The sequence below is a fragment of the Strix aluco genome, chromosome 3 (genome assembly GCF_031877795.1).
Source record: "Strix aluco isolate bStrAlu1 chromosome 3, bStrAlu1.hap1, whole genome shotgun sequence".
NCBI classification, from domain to species: Eukaryota; Metazoa; Chordata; class Aves; order Strigiformes; family Strigidae; genus Strix; species Strix aluco.
Window position 1 is genome coordinate 27793214 of NC_133933.1, and position 19282 is coordinate 27812495.

The following is a 19282-nucleotide window of genomic DNA, read 5'->3' on the forward strand; positions in this document are numbered from 1 at the left end:
TTCTCCAATAGACATTCCAGGCAATTGGGTAAATAATATGCATTTTTAAAATATTAAAAAAATACATAAAAATGTATAGAAATCTGGCCTAAATATGTATCTTCCTGAGAGATCAGAATTACTCGAAAGGTGTCAGGCATAGCTTTGAAATTTCTGTTTTGAATTGTCAGTCTGTGTCACAACCTAGAGTTAATTAAATGTGTTTTATGCATTTTCATACATACAGTATAATATCAATGTCTGTTTACAGCTTTATGACGCTAGTGCACTTGACCCTCTTACTCAGTGTTATAAAGTCGGCACTAGATGGTTAAGATCCTAGTTTTACTTTGTGCTCATCTTAATACAATGCGAAATGCATTCATTCTGTGGGTACAGTCCTGCATCCATAGCAGTACATGGGAAAAAAAACTGGTCACCTTAGTAGAAGCCATCTGAAACTCTGTTGTTCTGCTCAACTTAAACTTCCTCATCATGTTCTTTTGGTCTTTTTCTGATGATTGGTTAGCAGGCAAAGTATGAGAAAACATGAAAGTGTTTCATTATGTGGGCTTGATTCAGAGCCTCTTGATGTCAGCAAGACTCTTTCCACTGGTCTCAGAGGGCTTTAGTTCAAGCCAGACATAAAGATCTGCCATAATCCATAGAGACAGCCCAATACTAGAAGCTGAAGGCTAAGTCCCTTTCTTGACTCTGACACTGACTTAGCATATGACCTTGGGCAAACCATTTAACTTCCTTATGTTGAAACTGTGATTTATACCTCCAATTTTGGGAGTCCTCTGAGAGCTATAGATTTAAAACATTAAATATAATTCACAGCATGCTAAGATTGAAAGATGTGAGCACAATGCATCACTGGTTTATTTCTTTTATATACTATGGTCTAGAGTTTATCCATCCTTTTCTAAACATTTTAGCCAGCTTATCCCTTCATCCATTTTGTATACTTTTCAAGAATGTTGAAAATACTTTGTAGACCTTCTTTTTTTGTGAAAATATTCATTGTTGTTTTCAAACATTAAACAAATAAAATAGCACAGCAGCCCTGTGAATGAATATATATATATATATATACACATAGCTTGCACAGAAAGACTGCAAGACAGAGGGGGATTAAGTGACTCCAACAGAATCACAGAGAAAGTCAGTGGTAGATTTGGGATACTAAATAGTCTTTCTCATATTCTTCATGTATACCTGTACCTCATGCTTCATCTATGTCTCTGACATCATCTATGATACACTCCTGAAAACTGCTGATTTTAATAAATTAGCGGTTTGACAAGGGTGTATTTGGCAAGTGCCAACTATAAATGACGTGTGCTCTGTGCAGTCAGGATAGCTAAGTGGGATCTGTTGTCAATCCAATTGTTACTTTGATACTGAAGGAATGAAAATATAAATACATAGTGAGAATGTTTCAAGTAGAGCTCTATTACAAAGCCAATCAGAGTAGCAATGAATTATTACAGAAGAGCTTTTGGAGCCATCTCTTATGGCTATTCTTGCACAAACATCACTGAGTCAGTGCTGATTTGGCCTTGATACCCAACATTGCCTGAGAGGCCAGCAAACATGATGTTTTGACAGAACACATGAGGAAATTCTCACCTCCTTCCTTCTCAGATCACTGATAGAGCAGATAAAGTCCATAAGGAAAGCCATAGTGAGTGGCTGGTCACCATAAAGAAGGATCAGCAAGAAACAGGCATTTGAAAGCAAATCATGGGACAAGAAGAAAGCCAGAGAAACAAAAGATGATCCAACAGTATTAGCACATTAAAATTTTGTTTCAGACCTCTCTGATGGCACATCCACACAAAGCTGACAAATGTGTCCAAATACCAGATGGTAGAGCCCAACACTTTGTGGTTGCAAGAATGTAGAATGTGGAGTGAGGAATGCAAAATAAAGCCCAACTCTCAGGTCACAATCAAAGTAAAGCTTTCCAGAGCACTGAGAGCTGCATAGAGAAACAGAGGTGTAGGTAAATTAGTGTGCACCTATTAAGGATAGGGCATTACTGGTGGTGTTTTAAACTGACCTACTGGTACCCAGAAGGAATAAGAGGGTCTGACAGGAGAAGAATGCAAAGAGAGGGAAGGCTGAAAGTAATGGTGAGAGAAACGTGGTTACGTGAAGTAGCTTTGAGCGTACCTAACGCTTCTTTGGTAAAGCACATAAGTAACTGAGATATTATTGACTGCCTGCCTGGTCATTATCAGTCACCAGTTTGCTAAGACATAGCAGTGGGAGTAGCTTGTCATGTTGAACATGAAGGAAGTGAAAGAAGGTGGTGATGTTAAAGATGAACTAGGGAAGGGTATCTGTGCATTAAAAGATGGGAGACTTGAAATATAATGTGAAGGTGCTGAGGGATAAGATGGCACAACTGTAAAAGAAAGTCACTCTGTGGCCATATTGAATATGACTGTTAAATTCTCTGTATAATTAAAAGAGATAGGAGCATTCATACATTTTGTTGCAAATTGATATGATCTTTTTTGTCAGTGATCTGAATAAGATTGTACTATAGTTTTTTAATTTAGCAGATTAAGAAGCACAATTAAAATATCATGAAAAAGATCATAATCTAAACCTCTGGGTTTTTTTTGCTTATCCCTGCCAAGTTGATAACAAGAGCCAGTGTATGTAACAATTACCTCCACTACTGTAAATCTACTCTAGTTTGTGGGCTGAAGTGTTAATAAATACCTTGCAGTATTCCAGAGGGAGAAGCTTTCCATCTAATTAATAAAACTGGGAAGAATACCCAGGACACTGAACCATATCTTTCTTATTAGTGTTGGCTTCTACAAAGGAGAATCCCTGAATCTCAACACATTAGTAAATGTCATACTCCTGGGTTGCACAGAGACCTCTTGAAAAACTGCTGATTTGCTGTGGAAAAAAATCACCATAGACTTCAGAAACAAGTCAGCTAGGGAATACCAAGTGTAGAAAATCAGTGTAAAGCATGGCATACATTAGAGTAGCTACAGATTTGTGCCACATTTGGTGAATCTTGAAAGCGAAAACATACAATTATACCCCCATTTCCCTTCCATTTTTGGTCTGTACACTTATGCTAATATCTTTCTCTATGTCTGAGTATGGTCTTACTGCAGTTAGGTTTTCTTAGAGACTTAGCAATACCTCTCCTTTACATGTTCTCTGAAACAGGTTTCTTAAAAACACTTTATACTGATAGGTAAGCCGTAACTGTTCATTAAATTTTTTTAAAAAAGGATCACTTGAAGAAGGAAAATGTTTTAAGCTCAATACTGAAATGAAAGTCTTTCACAAAATATGTAATGCTGATTCCCTTTTCCTTTGCAGTAATCCCTATTTGGCAAAAATAAACTTTGTCTCACTGTGTTTGAGCCAGTTCTGTTTCAAGACAGTTTGCAGTAGATCACAAATTAACAACCTAACTTTCTGACCAGCACATAATTCTTTGCTGTTCTTTAATAAAGTCATAGTGGTAATCTTACATTATGGAATACTGATATGCATTCTCTGACAGACTGGACATTTACCAAAGAGAGTAAAAATTCACGCAGTTCTTCTGTATAATAAAAATGGTATATATGTGTTTTCTCCCACTATTATAATTATTTTTATTAGACTGATGTAGCAAACTGGTATTACTGCCTCCAATAAAATAGAAATAACATCTTTGCATTTACTTCTTACTTGAAGTTTTTGCTCTGAAAAATGACCCTGGTTGTATTTGTATCTATTTTTCATCCTACTGATATGAGTGAGTGGGAGGATAAAAAGAGGTAAAGCTACAGAGCTTAGCCATGAGGTTGATGCTAATTTGGCTAAATATGAGTCAACTGGATGGGAAGTAGAAGAGGTAAAAGGTCTGCCAGGTTTTTTGTCTGCATCCAGTCTTCTCAGTTTTCATAGTCCATGCTTTAACTGAGGTCTTCAGTGAATTCTGTTATTAGAGCATAAGAAGGCAATTTAAAATGCTGTCCAGGAATCAGAGTCTAGTGGTATCTGTGTAGTCTAGTATTTTAAATGTTCTAATATACTGTATATGCTTAAACCTTTCAATTTGGGTTTGTTTTTTTTTTGTTTTTCCTCCCATTAAGAATGTTTATGTTGCTTCCACATACACTGCAAGGAATAGATCAATTCATACCAAGTACAATGAATACCCACCATACGTTCAGTTTCAATAAAGCACGTTAACAGCAGATTCTGGTCCTTAAAAGACCATATATCAAGCATCCTCAGCATTATGCTGGAAGAACCTGAATCACCTTGCCTGTTTTCAGTTGCAGCTTTGTTGATCAGTGACCCTTTGTGACTCTGTTCCCTCTTTCAGGAAATACTTCTCTGATCTGACCAGGTGATTATATTATTATTTTGTCCTTCAGCAAGACAGTTTTTTATATTAAAAAACCCTCAAAACATCATTAATAAGCAAAGAATACAAGTTAATGAGCAGGTCATCCTTATTCATTTCTGTAGCTTTTAGAATACCCTGAGTTTGCTTAGTACAAATGCATGCATACACAGGCTTATGCAAAGACACACTTGTGCATAAACCTGGCTTGCTTTTATGTATATGATAACACCATGACTCTTCCGTATCCATTATTTTCGTCTTTCTACAGTAGCAGCTCCAGAGTTAGAGCTCATTTGCTGTGATTTTGAAATTCTTTGCCTGCGGCACATCTCTCTAAGCTCGTCTTTCTGAACTCTAATGGTAGGAGTAGGCGCCAAGCACCTCAAATAAAGGCAACCCAAATTTTGAAGCTTCAGCTTTTAGGAAACTAGAAACTGAATGCTACAGGTCATCAACATATACTCTACTGTCTTCAGCAGTGATCAGCCTCAGGGGAAGAGATGTGGACCCCAGAGTAGACAGAAACCGCAGGAAAACTTTTTCCAATTCCTTATGCTTAGAGATTAGACTAAATAAGTAGGAAAAATGTCCTTGTCCTACTGCAAAGCAGTATTATACCTGGAGCTATTCTGGCTGTCCATGTAAGCATCAACTCCCTTTCTGAATTCTTGGCTTCAGTGACATCCTTTGGCAAGGAGTTCCCCAGTCCAGCTACTCTGTGAATGGAGAGTTTCCCTCCTTCCTTCCATTTTGAATTTCCTGCGTTTCACTGTAATGACGCTTGGTCTGTGTTACGAGACAGGGAGAATAAATAAATAAAATAGACCTATTTTTTATACCATTAATTTCTATATACTTTTAATGCATTCTCTCATGTATCACTATTCTGAGGAAAACAATTCCTGCTTTCCGAGTCTCTTTTTTTAAGAGTTTCCCCAGGTGTGCTGTTTGCTTTACTTTCTCCAAACCTTCTCTAAATCTGTCATACTTCTGTTGGAAAGGACTGAGACATTCTGTCATTAATATTGGAAATCAGACAGTACTGTTGAGATTTTCCTTTTAACTTGTCTTCTGAGGTGTTTTTTAGCCTCAGTCATGAGCCTAACATCAGCTTCACAACTAACCTTGAGCTACTAGAAGTGGTACTAATAGATGCAGTTTTCAAGCTAATGTTTTCAGACTCTTCCCTAGACTCTTTCAGAGTTGGCCAGGATGCTGCAGCTCTCCATTTCTTCTCATCTCTTAGTCAGCCTTGTCTCACTCTGGAGGGACTAGCAATACATACTTGGAAAGCCTTCTGTCTTAAAGAGGGCATTGATGGAGGTCACCTCCATAAAGTACATTCTGGTGATGCAGGTACCGAGATCATATATAATCCCCTTGTTCCTTTAACTTGCACTGAATTTTGAGAAATATTTTCATTTTCAAACTGAAAATAAAATAATGTAGGACAATGTTGCATGAAATTGCATCTCCGGTGGTGCCTCCAGTGAAAGCCTATCATCTAACTTCACCTCTGTGCATCTGCTCAGGATAATGCATTTAGAAATCAGGGATGCTTTGCCTTTTTCAGTCTCAGAAGCAAGTGACCTGGATTCACTTTTAAGATTATGACTTGAAAACTTGTTGACTAAGATTCTTCATTTGGAGGATGAGTTAATTCGTCCATATAAATCCCCTTTGACAAATTTAATAGATGGATGAAGTGACCCCTTACCTTCCATAGAAAAATACATTTTTTTTTTTAAAAGTATGAAAGGGTTTTACATCTTTAAGATACCAAACAAATTCCAAACTGAGTAAGAGAGAGGTTGCCTTTCTGCAAGCCGCCAGCTTTCCCAAGTGTCTCATCCTCTCCCCTCTGTCATCCTGAGGCAACGTGCCTGCATTTGTGTGTAGATTTATAGTTTATTTTTATCTATGGCTTCATCTGTAGGTAGCTATTATAGCCGCCTTGCCTGGATATTGTTTGGGCCTGATAGATCTGTCTGTAGTTCATCAAAGGGGAGCTGAGTGGCTAAAAGCCATTGGGTCCAGCTGAGGATGAAATACGAGCCATCAGCCTTGGTAATGGCTGTAAAATTTCATAATTACACGGCCTTTATTACATTGCATAATGATCCTGAAGCAGTATGGAACAATTAATTAAGATTTTCAACCGTGGCTCTTTCAGAAATTAAAAGGTGCTAGTGGCTGAGAAATGGGGAAGTGTCTTGTCCTAAAAGCATTAGGGATGCTTAAGAAGTACTTCCTGGGTACTTTAAAAAAAAAAAAAAACAAAAAAAAAAAAAACAAAAAAACAGAAGAAGGAAAAAGATGTGAAGAAAAAGGACAAGAAAAAGAAGAACAACTAGTTAATCAGCTGATGTCAGAGTAATGTTTTTGTACTTTACTGCTAATTCTTAATGTCAAAGCCAATCTAAAACTCTTGCAATAGTCACTGCTATAAAGCTGTTCCTCTTCTGTTCTGTAAAAATTTTCATGCGTTTCTTCCTCCATGTTCTGTTCTAGCCATTTGTCACATTTATAGAAGTTGAGCTCTGCACATTATTAAATAAATGCATGCCATGACTTAGGAGGAGGGTCACTTAGCTGCGTATTGGGGTGTACTGACCAAGGATTTTCTCTTACACACCTTCTCGTGTCTGAGGCCATTGAAATTCTTTGAAGATCTCTGCAGTTTGACAGACATCCCCAAGGAAGACTTTTTTTTTTTTTACTGTTTTGATACTTTTCTTCCTTCCTTTTCTTCTTTGTAAATGCAGCATGTCAGATGTAATATAATATTTTCCATGAGGTTGACCTCAGACCTGATCAGAAGTAATTAGATTCCTAAGGTGCTGCAAAGGTGTCTCACAGGTTTCTGATGTACATACTGAAAGAAAAAGTGTTTATATATGTGCAAGGAATACGCAGGGAGAAACAGGAGTCCTGAACCTGTGCCTGTACACATTACCTGTTGTGAGCAATTGCTGGGTGTAATTCTGAAGGCCAGCAAATTGTGATCCAGATGGGGTGTGGAGTACTCACTGTGCCAATGGTAGTAAAACTGATGAAAAGACAGCAAAAATAACCCTGGTGTTCTCCGTGCACCATCAAAACTTTCAGGTCTTACAGGAAGGAATCTCCTTTTCACTATGTGCCTTTTTTCCCCCCTCAAACTATTTTGATTCATACAAACTCTCAATATAACTCTTAGACAGGATGAGCATTGAGTATTAATGTTTTTAAATTGACTGGTCATCATGTAAGGTCCTATCATTCTAAATATTTTATGAGAAGCTAAGGTTTCCCTGAGGCACCTCTAATAATAAACTTTCTGCAGAAAATTTAGAAAGGATTTTGTGTTTCAAGGAGGAGCTGGCTGCTTGAAGTAAATTCTCTTGTTGAGTCATTTATTCCCTTAATAGGAATTTTCTGATCTGCTGTCATTCTTGTTCACACACTGGGTGTCACTGCCTCTAAAACACTTGTCATTCTTTAATGGAAACAAAATAGTCATTGCAGTCAGAGCCGCAATGTCATTCCACTACCCCTTGCTGCGTCGGCAATAGTGAAAATGACAGAGCGGCTCTCAGTAGGGGTAATTAAAATGTAAATATTGATATTTTATTATTTGAAATTACTTTCCAGTGCGGCATTTAATATCTCTCCATCTGTGCGGCTCTGTTTAGCGGTCACTTTAGTGCAGCTCTGGGATGCCAAGCGGCGGCTTGATCCCCGTTATGTCAAAATGCTTGTTGCTGCTTAATTTTGATATCTAATTAAGTGGAAAAGTACAGTCCACACTGTAATCCATGGCATCTTAACCAGCTGCTTGGGTATATTTAGAATTAATCTCCACTATGGAATCATCCTAATGTATGCAATTAAGAGTCTGCCGATGGCTAATTAGGTGTATTAGAATCAGGCAGCTTCCTTTTTTTTTTCTTTCTTTTTTCTCTTTTTTTTTCTGGATGTGGACTGTTGTAGTCCTAAGACACAGACTCCGGAGACGATCTTAATGGTACATATACACTGAACTAGGTAAACCAGAAATTTCACATTCATGTAGGAGAATATGTGGGACTCTCTTCCCCCAAACCAGGGAGACTATAAACATCGTTTGAATTTTTTGGCATCTGCAGCACATTAAGAAAATCAACTAACCAGTAGAAAAGTTTTTAAAATTGGGAAGAAGAAGGAAAATGTGTAGGACAGTGTTCTGAGCTGTTGTTTTCCTGCCGGAGGGCGAAAGAGTGTATTTACCCAAAATTTTGCAACCTGAAGTTTTTGGTTTGGCTCTGGAAAGAGATTTTAGCTAGCTTAGCACATACAGGGTTAACACAGATATGTTGATTGGATAGTAAGCATGGTTTTCTCCCTATGCTAATACATTCCAGTATTGGATTCATATTATTAACATGATTGGGGAATTCCTGGAAACATGACTTTGCCTGATGGAAAGATGGAGGGAGCAGGGAATGCCACAACTCTCAGTGAGGAAATGACTGGTGGCTTCCCCAGGGGAGTAAAAGGCAAACAGCAGTGACCCAGCACTCTTTGAGGAAAAGTGCTCTCAAAATAGATCCGTAGAGGTTATTAATAAAAGGTAGCAGGTATTAAATGCACAAGAAGTCCCTCCTTTTTGTGAAAAAAAACCATGATCTTTTATAATCCAACAAACTTGGTTTTGAAACCTAATGTGCATGAGGCTGAAGAAGCTTGAACTCTAAATTTCTTGATATTCCCAGTCTATGTGTGTAATTGTTGGGAGGCTTCTGCGTACAAGGATTGAAGTGAGCAGTGCCTAAACTAACACTGATTGTTGTTATTAGTTTAGTTAGGTTCCTCTCTCAAGCCCATGGGTTTTTTTTTTAAATTTTGTTTAGTTCAGTAAAAATTAAAAAAAAAGCAACAAGGTGGATTCTTTTTGTTTAATTATGTGTGATTGTAGTTTAATTTCTGCTACTGGAACTCTAAAGGATCTAGGTAAGGCATACCATACACAGAATATGCATGTGCAGTGCGGGCTATTCTAAACTGAACTGTGTTACCATTTTAGGGATTGGACTTTGAGAGAGATTCAGCCCTATTCGTGATACGTGTTGGTTTTCATCTACAGTCACTTTACTAATGACAGAACGTAGTTTTTATTTTTTCACCCATAAATCTGGCTTTAGTGTACGCATACTGAAATACATACGTCCACAACAGATTGAAGGAAAATTTGTGTGAAATCAATATTTATGTTGAAAATACGATTGGGTTTTTTTTTTTTTTATATAGGCTCAGTGAAAGAAAACAATCAGGGTCATAAATACAATCCTCCATTTTCTCCCATGTAAATGTCTGGACACACAGGTGATACCTCAAAATATGCCACACATTTTTAAAAACAGATTTCATATAGAATGCTGTAACCCAGCAGCAGGCTTTTCAAGTCTAGGGGCAAGATGGTGTTAGGAGCATACCATGTCATGTCATCTGCCTTTGCTGTCTTCAATAAGAGAACAAAAAAACCCCCATAGTCTAATGAAACCATGTTTAAAGGTTATAATTTAAAGAACTGCAAGAGTTAACTTTAAACAAGCAGATCAGATCACATATGTAGTGCATTAGAAAGGTCACTCTCAGGAATCTGCAAGTTCATACTGCTGACCTTAAGCAGATCTACAGCTATATTGAGCCATACTGGACTGCTAGTCTGAATTTTAAAACTTTTTCGTTGTCTGTAACTTAGAATTCAAAACCTCACTACAGAGAAGGTAATACACAAGGACTGACAACTGTCTAACATACAGGGGAAAAAAAAAAAAAGGCAGTTTACTACTTACCAGGTCTTCCTCTGTTTTCACAGCATCTAGTGATAAATCAAAATATAAGTGTTTGGCCTGGCTGCTTTTTAATACAAGGTTGGTATGAGTTTGGTGTAAAGCTGTTTAAAATTGTGGAAGTTCCAGTGGTAAAATCAGCCCAAAGGGAAAATCCAAGTATTAATCTGTTTATATCTATTGTCTTATATTTTCCTTTTCTCCATGCATACTGAAATAATAAGGTATGAAATGAAAATTAATGGAAATAAAAAGTACAGTACTTCAAACCATGTGTTTCCAAAAATGCCATTATAAAGTACTCATACATAGAGTTCTTACCAAATCTGTCCTGAAGCAAGGGTGACTCATCAGTTTTTTCATCTTTAATGTTTCACTTCAGAGTATTAGCAACTGAAGGTGATTATGTGAAGTCAGGGAGACATTCTTAATCAGTCACATTTTCCAGCTTCTTTCCATTACTGTTGCTGAAGAAGCAGCTCACAAGAGCTTGTGCTGTAAGAAATGAGAAATTTAAAAGTAGCTGCCTAGAAGTATTTGGGTGGTTATAGGGGGATGGTGCTGATTTCAGTACTGATATCAATTTGAACTATAGAGAGTTACATCTCACTATATGCATCTTACCCTGAGAAGAAATGACAAGCTTAAATTGTTCCTGTTTAGTGTTATCATGTAAGGTTTCACAGGGTAAAAGACAAACCAGAAATATTTCTAACTGGTATTTAAATTTCATTAACACCTTTTTGTATAGCTTGAGTGAAAGGTCAGGCTAGACAAGCAGCATCTTCACTGTTTGTAAATGTCTAATTTGCTGCTTTTAAATTGCTGTGAACTTCACTTACTTAGTCCTGCTGAATGAATCCAGTGTTGCAAATACTTCTGACAAGCGAATATTTACTTAGTGAGAATCCATTGTTCGTAATGGATTGAGAGGGACATGCAGTGTGAATGCATTTTTATTGCCATGCCATCTCTCTGCTGTTGTTTCAGTGAGATGAAAGTAGCGTTGTGATAAAAGCCCCGGGTTTCTTAGTGCTCTGTGTGGCATTTCTTGTCTTACTGATAGGTGTTAGTGAAAAAGTGCTTAGCATAGACATTTTTTCGTGTTATAAAATATAAAAAAAAATGTATATTTTATAGAACTTGGACAGCAAGAGTTAGGAATACAAACACACTTAAATAAAACCCGAGAAAGTGCACAGGCTTGGCTGAAGACATCCCAGCACTCTCCAAATGCGTTTTGCTTTTTGTACTCGAGTCCGAGTAATTCTTGGGCACCTCAGTGTATGCAATCTGATCTCCCTTCTCCCACGGCCACACAGTAACAGATGGCAATCACAACTCATAGCGCCGCTCACAACAGAGCCCCAGTGCTGCTTTTGCAGTGCTGTGCTATAGGGGCAGAAGGAGATGCTATATAGCAAAGCATCGCTCAGAAAAGGCAGTGGTTTTACTGTGCGGAAGTTGTTGGATGAAACTAATTTCTAAACATAACTTTAATTGTAGCACATCAGTTCTAAATAGCTTGGAAGCTGAAATAGTGTAAATTGAGCAAATAGCGTAAGTTGAGCCTTTGGCTGTATTTCTGGTCAGTTGTAGTTTGTGCTTTGGGACCTGGCTTGTGATTTTCAAGTTTGGGCAAATACCTGTGCTTTTTGTTTCGTGAGCTGACACCTTTCACATGAAAATCTTCAGTCATACTTAAATTTCAGCTTGCTATGGCATCACGTGCAGCTGTTAGCCCTTTGACCAGGGGCTCCATGAGCAAATGAGTATGACAAGAAAAAAAAACAGCAAAAAGAGAAATAATGGGTTCACCCTGGCATAATGACTTGTATCTGTTTCTGTTCCAGCTTTCACCAAATTTCATCATAATCTGTGAAATATGTTTTGTGATTAGTGAGAGTACTCTCCTTCTGTTTGATGGTTTTCATAACAGCTGAAATGTTTGTGGGTCTCGAGATATAGACTACAGAGTATTCTGAAATGCAATTAAATCTGTTTTTTCTTGGATTAATGTAATAAAAAGGATCTCTCAATTCAGATCTATGTGGGAGATTCAGCTCTAGATGTACCCTAAAGAAACAAATCATGCCATCCTCTCTTCCTTAGATTCCTGAGAGAATAATATTAAGTGGCAGTCAGGCTATGAAGGTTTCCTTCAGCAAATATTGTGATCGTATCTAGAAAACATTATGTAGCCCTAGTAGAAATTTCACTGCTGAAATTTCCCTAGCCTTTGTTTACATCCCTGGAAGCCAGCTGAAGTTGTACAATGGATTCGGGCAAGTGCTGAGTACATGCCAGGAAGGGAGAGGAGGGCAGAGTGACAGCTGTACGTCTGAGAGAACACTGGACCTGAGCCTGATCTTGAAATGAAGTGGGGTTTCTTTACACTCACTTCTGTGCAGCCAGGATAGGCCTTTGGCCCACTGTTTGTCATTGGACCATGAGCTCACACACTCTCTAAATAAAGTAATCTGGGCTGAAAGAAAAGTTTTTTTAAAAAGTGTTTACAATATCAGTTTGTTCTTTTGACAATGGTGACTATACATCATTTTTGAAATAAAGAAATCATGCTGGAAACATCAGTACCCATAAAACATTTAGAAGGAAGTTAATCTATCAAAATTAAGTGTAAATAATTTAAAAATCCAACTCTGATATTTCAACTGTGTAAATATATTGGATCTGCAACACACTAGTGAACATGTCATTTTCAAGCACAGCTTTGATTATACAAAATGTAAATGAAGATACTTGAAGTACAAACCAGGGCAAGCAAGAGGAATATTTTACTTCTGAAACTAACAATCACAAAAACAACTGGTAAAATAAATGGGAGGTGATTATCAGAAAAAGCAAGCAACTCCCAGCTTTGCCAGGTATTGCATACCTGGTTTGATCAAATACTCAGATTTCTAAACACATAACAGAGAGGAAGGGAAGTTCATTCCCTGCGAAGTGAAATAAACTAGGATTCAAGTCAGAGTAGCCTGATTTAGGCATCGCCTCAAATGTTTAAGGCTTAAAATAATGGTAGGGATCAGTCCAGCCACTGTCTTTTTTTGTCCAATAGGTCTCGGAGTGCTGTGTGCAAGGCACAGATCTTACTTTGGCACTTGACCATCTGCAGCTGCTTCACTCTAGCCCCTAGTGAGTTAGTGTCCATGAAGTCCATCTTAATGAAGTAGAGGAAAGGGTCTTCAGGAATATAAAAGATTTACCCTGCTTAGCATGGAGCTGTGTACAGTGTGAAATAGAGAGCAAGTAGTGCATGTGCTGATATTTGAAAAGATCTGTGGTTTAAACAGCCCCATCTGAGAGACTGCGAACTGTGTTTGGAGCTGGCGTGGAGTGCTGAGCGCTGCAGAGCACGGTCAGCTCACCGCCAGTTGTTCCTGTAATAAAAACGCTAAGGCCTTTTTACCTATTTATTTCTGCTTCCTTTGAGCTTTGGGTTTACTGGTATGCGAAAGGAAAAAAAAAAAACCAAGCATATGTTCGGTTGCTCAATCAACCTTTTCTCAATCCACACTCTGTGATCTCAGTGAGTCATTACGGCATAATTACAATTTGAGTGTGATACGCTGTTTGTAGAAAAGTATCTATTTTTAGCTGAAGAAACACTACAGTTCCTGAAAGGAGGAGAAAGAAAGAAAAAAAGGAAGGAAGAAAATCTGTAACCAGAAAATCAATGCTATTGTTAACTGATATTACGAGACACCCTGTAGATTTACAATGCTTGCATTCAGCCACATAAAAACTGCACTGAAAAGAATGCCTACCAGGGGTTAAATTCATATGCCTGCGCTGCAGCCTATTTCTGTCAACACTCAGCTCAGGAAATAAACATTTATGCTTTCTGAAATGAAAGTGTATTTTTGAAGACTAGCCGTCAGATATTTTTTGCCCTTCACACTTTCAAATGCTTAGCCTTTTTTGTAAGTTGACTGCAAAGTGCATCAGTTTGCTAGGGAAAAAGAGAAAAAAAAATCTTGACAAGTGCCCATGGCATCATTGTCAAGCACATGAGCGTCTAGTAGAAGATGGCAGGAGGGTTGGCACAAAACATGCTTCCTTCAAGCTTCTTACCTCAGGGGTACCTGACTCTTGAGAAGCCTTTCAATCCTTCCAAATGACGTTGTTGCAAACTGTCATCTGGTTTATTTGGAGAGCGGTGTATCGCAGATAAACATGCTATTTAACTGCAGGTCAAGGTACAGAGTTGTTCTGCTGGCAAATGCCCGAGATACATTAAATGGCATTGACTTGGGGAGGGAGATGGAGAGAGATCAAAGTTGTCACCGATATGGTACATGCTGAGGGGTAAAAAGGTACACAACATTGTATTTTAAAAAGCCATTATGCAGTTCTACATTTAAAACATTGACCTGCAGGACTCCTAAGGATTAAGGACCCACACAAAGTTCAAAACCACACCCTCGTGCAGCATCTCAGGGCTGTTTGGAAAGAGCTTGCAGTTGTGATTGGGGAGTCCAGAAAGCTAGAAGTGTATTTCATCTAATTTGGAGACTTTTTAAACAATAGTTACATTTTAAAATAGAAAATGTCCACTTGTCACAGAATGTGGTTGATCTAGAGGATTCATATAACAAAAGCTGACGGAATCAGAGCAGAGTTTGGCATGAAATAAGTATAACCTCTTCCAAACAATTAAAAATAAATCTCTGTGTGTAAATACATATGCCTGTGTAATCTATTCTTTTAACTGTGACTTGCTGAACATCTTTTAAAAGGGCATTGTTGTGATATAAGAGACATGCTGGATGCTTTCACATTTTCTGAAAAATCAAAACAAAACAAAAGCAGATTAATTACAACTTGATGCAGCTTTACATTCCCATGAGGGATGTCTTTAAAAGTTAAATCATGCTTTCAGTGAGCAGGCTTTCAAGGAAAAGTTACTTCGATCAGGAAAAAAATTATGTTTATTTGATTTATTATTGGAGAGCAGAACAGTGAGGTTTATATTTGCCAATTTTTCTGTAATGGAAAAAAATTATTTTGATTTTTTTATGTGTCATATAAAAACAATTAGTATATTTACTGCACCAGAATGCAGATTTTTCAAGAGTGCAGTACAATAAATTGTAGACAATATTCCATTTTTCCCCCTCACAGGGCATATGTAATTTGCTTTCTCTGTGGCACACAATAAATGTTATTGAAACATAGCATTATTTGTTTAAAAAAAGCCCCAGCAAATCTGTACTAGAATAGATAAGTAAATAAAAGAAGGAAGTTGGGAGTTTTCAGAAGAAAAATAGAGAGAAATTGCAGGTTAAACTTCTTTAATCAAAACTGATTTTATTGCTTTTTGCTTAATTAAACTCCTCGGAAGTGTGTGAAACATTGTTATACCTGAAAAATTGTTAATTTGTAAATCACAGGGACAAAAGGGCTCCACTGCAACTTTAAAGTTTCTATGCACGTAAATGTCAATAGAGTGCCTTCTCCATCATCAGCACTAAATTCACATTGATGCCTCTTTTCTTCTCTGTATTGATCCTTCCATGAGAACGTAGATTTGTATCTGTTAATTAATGCGTCCTGAAACAGCGTTTGTATTAATCAGGCAGATAAGAAAAATTGGATGCCTGCACCCTCATGACAACCGTAAAAGTGCTGGCCCTGATAAAATCGTGGATGGACCTCAATAAAAAAGTTCCTCCTTCCACTCAATAAACTAATCATCCTGCTTTTAATTATTCGGCAGAAAGATGTGTGGAGATTGGAGAATGTGTAAATCTATTTACTAACAGCAGTGTCTGGGAGGGAGAATGGGGCTGTCACAGGACGGTGCTGCAGGCTACGTTCTCTGTCCATCTGCTACTGCAGAAAAACTGGTTCTTGAAAGATGGGAAGGAACAGAAATGTTGAAGCTAATTGAAATCATGAATTCCTCCCTATAACCTTTCAAATGATTATTTCTTCTCCATTTCCCTCTTATTTATTTTAATCGCAGATGTGTTATTTTCCATTGTCACCTCTTCAAGGGTTTCCTGTTGTTGTTGGCTCGGTTTGTGTTGGGTTTTTTTTGAAGGCAGAGAGCTACAGTTCTATCACAAGACTCAAAAGACAGTAAGGGAAAATGAAAACAAATAAGGAGGGGGAGAAAAATGAGAGAGAGAGCTTGCAGCCAGTTTTATGTTTCATTTTTTATGGATGCTTGGTGGTTTGGATGTGGGGCTTTCTTTTTTATTGTATTACTTTTGCTGCTTAGTGCTTATGGAGAAAATCTTGTTTAGAGTAGATGCCTTGCAGATTTGCTAGTTTATGATATATTCCTGCTTGACTGTAACTCTCGACTTTCAAAACAGAAAAATGCATTTAAGTGTAATTGAACGCCAAAAAGAATGTTCTTACAGCGGGAACCCTGTCAAAGGACATGTAAGCAGCTCCATAAACAACTAAATGAAAGCCTCAGACATGTCTTTAAGACCCTTTAAGAAAAGCTTGACTAATCCCCTTTGATGATTTTATTAAGTACTTGTGGTTGATGGTGCCAACTGGCAAACTACTGCATTTCACCAGCAGGCCAGGAAAATCACTTCCTCTCCCATATTGTTTTGTAGCTCCTAATGTGATTGGGATATTAGCAGTTCGATATAATAAACTAACAGGTACTGTAAACGAGAGTCTGAAAAGGTAAGACAGTAGAGATGTTTGCCCTTACTGATCCTATTAGGAAAGACAGCAGGGGAGGGGGTGAAAAGGCAAAAGTTAAATTCATTAAGAGTCATTTATTAAGTTTTTGGTTGCCCTCAGAAAAAGAATGGTGTGACTGCTATTCAGTTGGCACTTTAATATGCCACCCTGTTATTTCAACAAGTGTAGTAAAGGTGGGAGCCATTACAGAAGTAATCAGCATCTTTTCTGAGGAGGGTAGGTGTTACTTCTCTTTTCCCCGAGGTTAAAGTTCAAAGAGAATTTTCCTCTTTGTGATAATCACCTTAATTCTATTGAAACATCAAATCTTCCATTTTAGAAAAAGCTTTTTTTTTTCCTCTCCTAAATTATCCTTCTTGGTTTATGGTGATGATGAACAGAGTCATCAGATCCCTGTTTCACAGCATCAGGTTTTAGAACTAAGCATGAGTATTTCAGAACAAAGAAGACGTCATACTAATCACAGGCTATCACTGCAGTACTCTCCAAATTAATATGATTCTTACAGAAAGCCTGCAAATTTCAAATTGTTTGTAACTTCGTACGTTGATTAGAAAACGTCTGATTTTGTATTGATTTACTTTCCTGTAGTAGGATGGGGAGGAGAGGCACAAAAGCAGAAGGGAGAGTACGTACATATTTTATCACAATGTATATAAAAATAAATCAAAAAGAGGAGCAGATTTCTGACAAATCCAAACATGCTTAATATTTTTCCTGTGTTTTTCTCCTATTCAGGATTCTCCACTTTGTCTCTAGCTGACCAGATGAGCCTTCTGCAGAGTGCTTGGATGGAGATTTTGATTCTTGGTGTTGTATACCGGTCACTTTCTTTTGAGGATGAGCTTGTATATGCTGAAGATTATATTATGGATGAAGACCAATCCAAATTGGCAGGCCTTCTTGACCTTAACAATGCCATACTGCAGCTGGTAAAGAAATACAAGAGCATGAAGCTGGAGAAGGAAGAGTTTGTCACCCTCAAAGCTATAGCACTTGCTAATTCAGGTTGGCAGAGTGGCATGATGGTTGCTATGTTTTTAATATGTCACATTTTTTAATTTCTCCATAATACTTTCTGCATGCTTGTTTTAAACGTGGTTTTAGAATAAGAAATTGCTAATCAGACTTCAGTCTGAAAGGCAACAAACAAAGCAGTTCAAACTAAGAAGAGCTTTCTGGTTCTAAGTAATTGTGGAATAAATTCCGGAGGGAGTGGAGGATACTGCACTGTATGATTTGGAGAGTATTTTACAGGCAGAGATCCTTTCACATGAATATAGATGTTGTTCTCCTAAATCCATTGCATAATCCAGGCAAGTCTAATCATTGCAATTAAACGAACAGAAAGGATGCATGAGAATATGCTATATATGTTTTCTTTAAAGGCAGCTACTGATTCATTTGATAGGGTGATTTCAGGATATGGGATGAGGGAAGAAATTATTATTTAATCTCACAAGGACCACACCTTACCTTACGGATCCTCTGCATTTATGAGAATGCTTCTGCAAAAATTATGACCTGTGCAGCAAGGGTTAAAAATCTCAGAAAGAATCTTTTTTCTGCATTTGAATTTAAAAGTGCTGAAGCAGTGAATACTGTCAGATAAGTAAAAATCGTTTGTGCTTTGTTGTTTTTCCTTTTGTGTCTCCTTAATGCTTTATTGTGGTCTTAAGTCCCTTTTAGCATTTGCATAAAGTTCACGATAGATCCCTCTTTAATGACGTGCCGATCATTAGATACCTGTGTGTCAATAACATGCTCTGATGCTATGTTCCATTGACAGTCACACCGTGCCCCTCCATCTGCTTTTGTTTTGACCCTATCTTTGAACTTTATCTTGGTTGCTGGCCAGTAGTTTTCCCTTTAATTACAAGAAGGAAACTGTCAATAAAATCTGTTAAATGGGATGCAATGAGTGGCTTGAATGGGCGGACGGCTATTTGTTCAAATTCTGCAGCATTCAAGGTATTGACAGTTTGTTTTCTGGGGCCATATGTGACGATCAATCTCAGGCTGGGCTCAGCCGCGCTGAAAAATGAAAAACCAGATTGCTTTTGCTTACTTGTGGATGACGACTTGTGATTTGGCGCGGTCCTAGTGAGATGAGACCTTCTGCCCAAATTGCCCCCCTGAGAGCCAGGACGCGTGACTGTTTTTAGAAATAATTTTTTAATTGATTTTGTAATTAACAGTTCATCTACAATATTGATGCATGAATCCTCAGATTGATAGGAGGGAAATTGTTTTCAACAATGAAGTTGTACTTTCCTATTTGTCTTTGTAATGTGATTTAGCACTCTGCATTTTTAATTGGAAATATAATTCAAAAACATGCAAAGCCAAAATGCTTATTAGTTTCTTTGTAAAATATTCTCCACCCCACTAACTCTGCCCTTAGTTTTAG

The 19282-nt window shown here is 37.7% G+C and overlaps 1 protein-coding gene across 13 annotated transcripts in view; it reads left to right on the forward strand.

Annotated features, from left to right (window-relative positions):
• Nucleotides 1-19282, forward strand: part of ESRRG (estrogen related receptor gamma) — a 408226-nt gene that overhangs the window by 375453 nt on the left and 13491 nt on the right. For all 13 annotated transcript variants that reach the window (XM_074817905.1, XM_074817904.1, XM_074817911.1 and 10 more), the window contains one exon: nucleotides 17611-17880. In XM_074817905.1, coding sequence (XP_074674006.1) covers nucleotides 17611-17880 — 270 coding nt within the window. The remainder of the gene's footprint in view (nucleotides 1-17610; nucleotides 17881-19282) is intronic.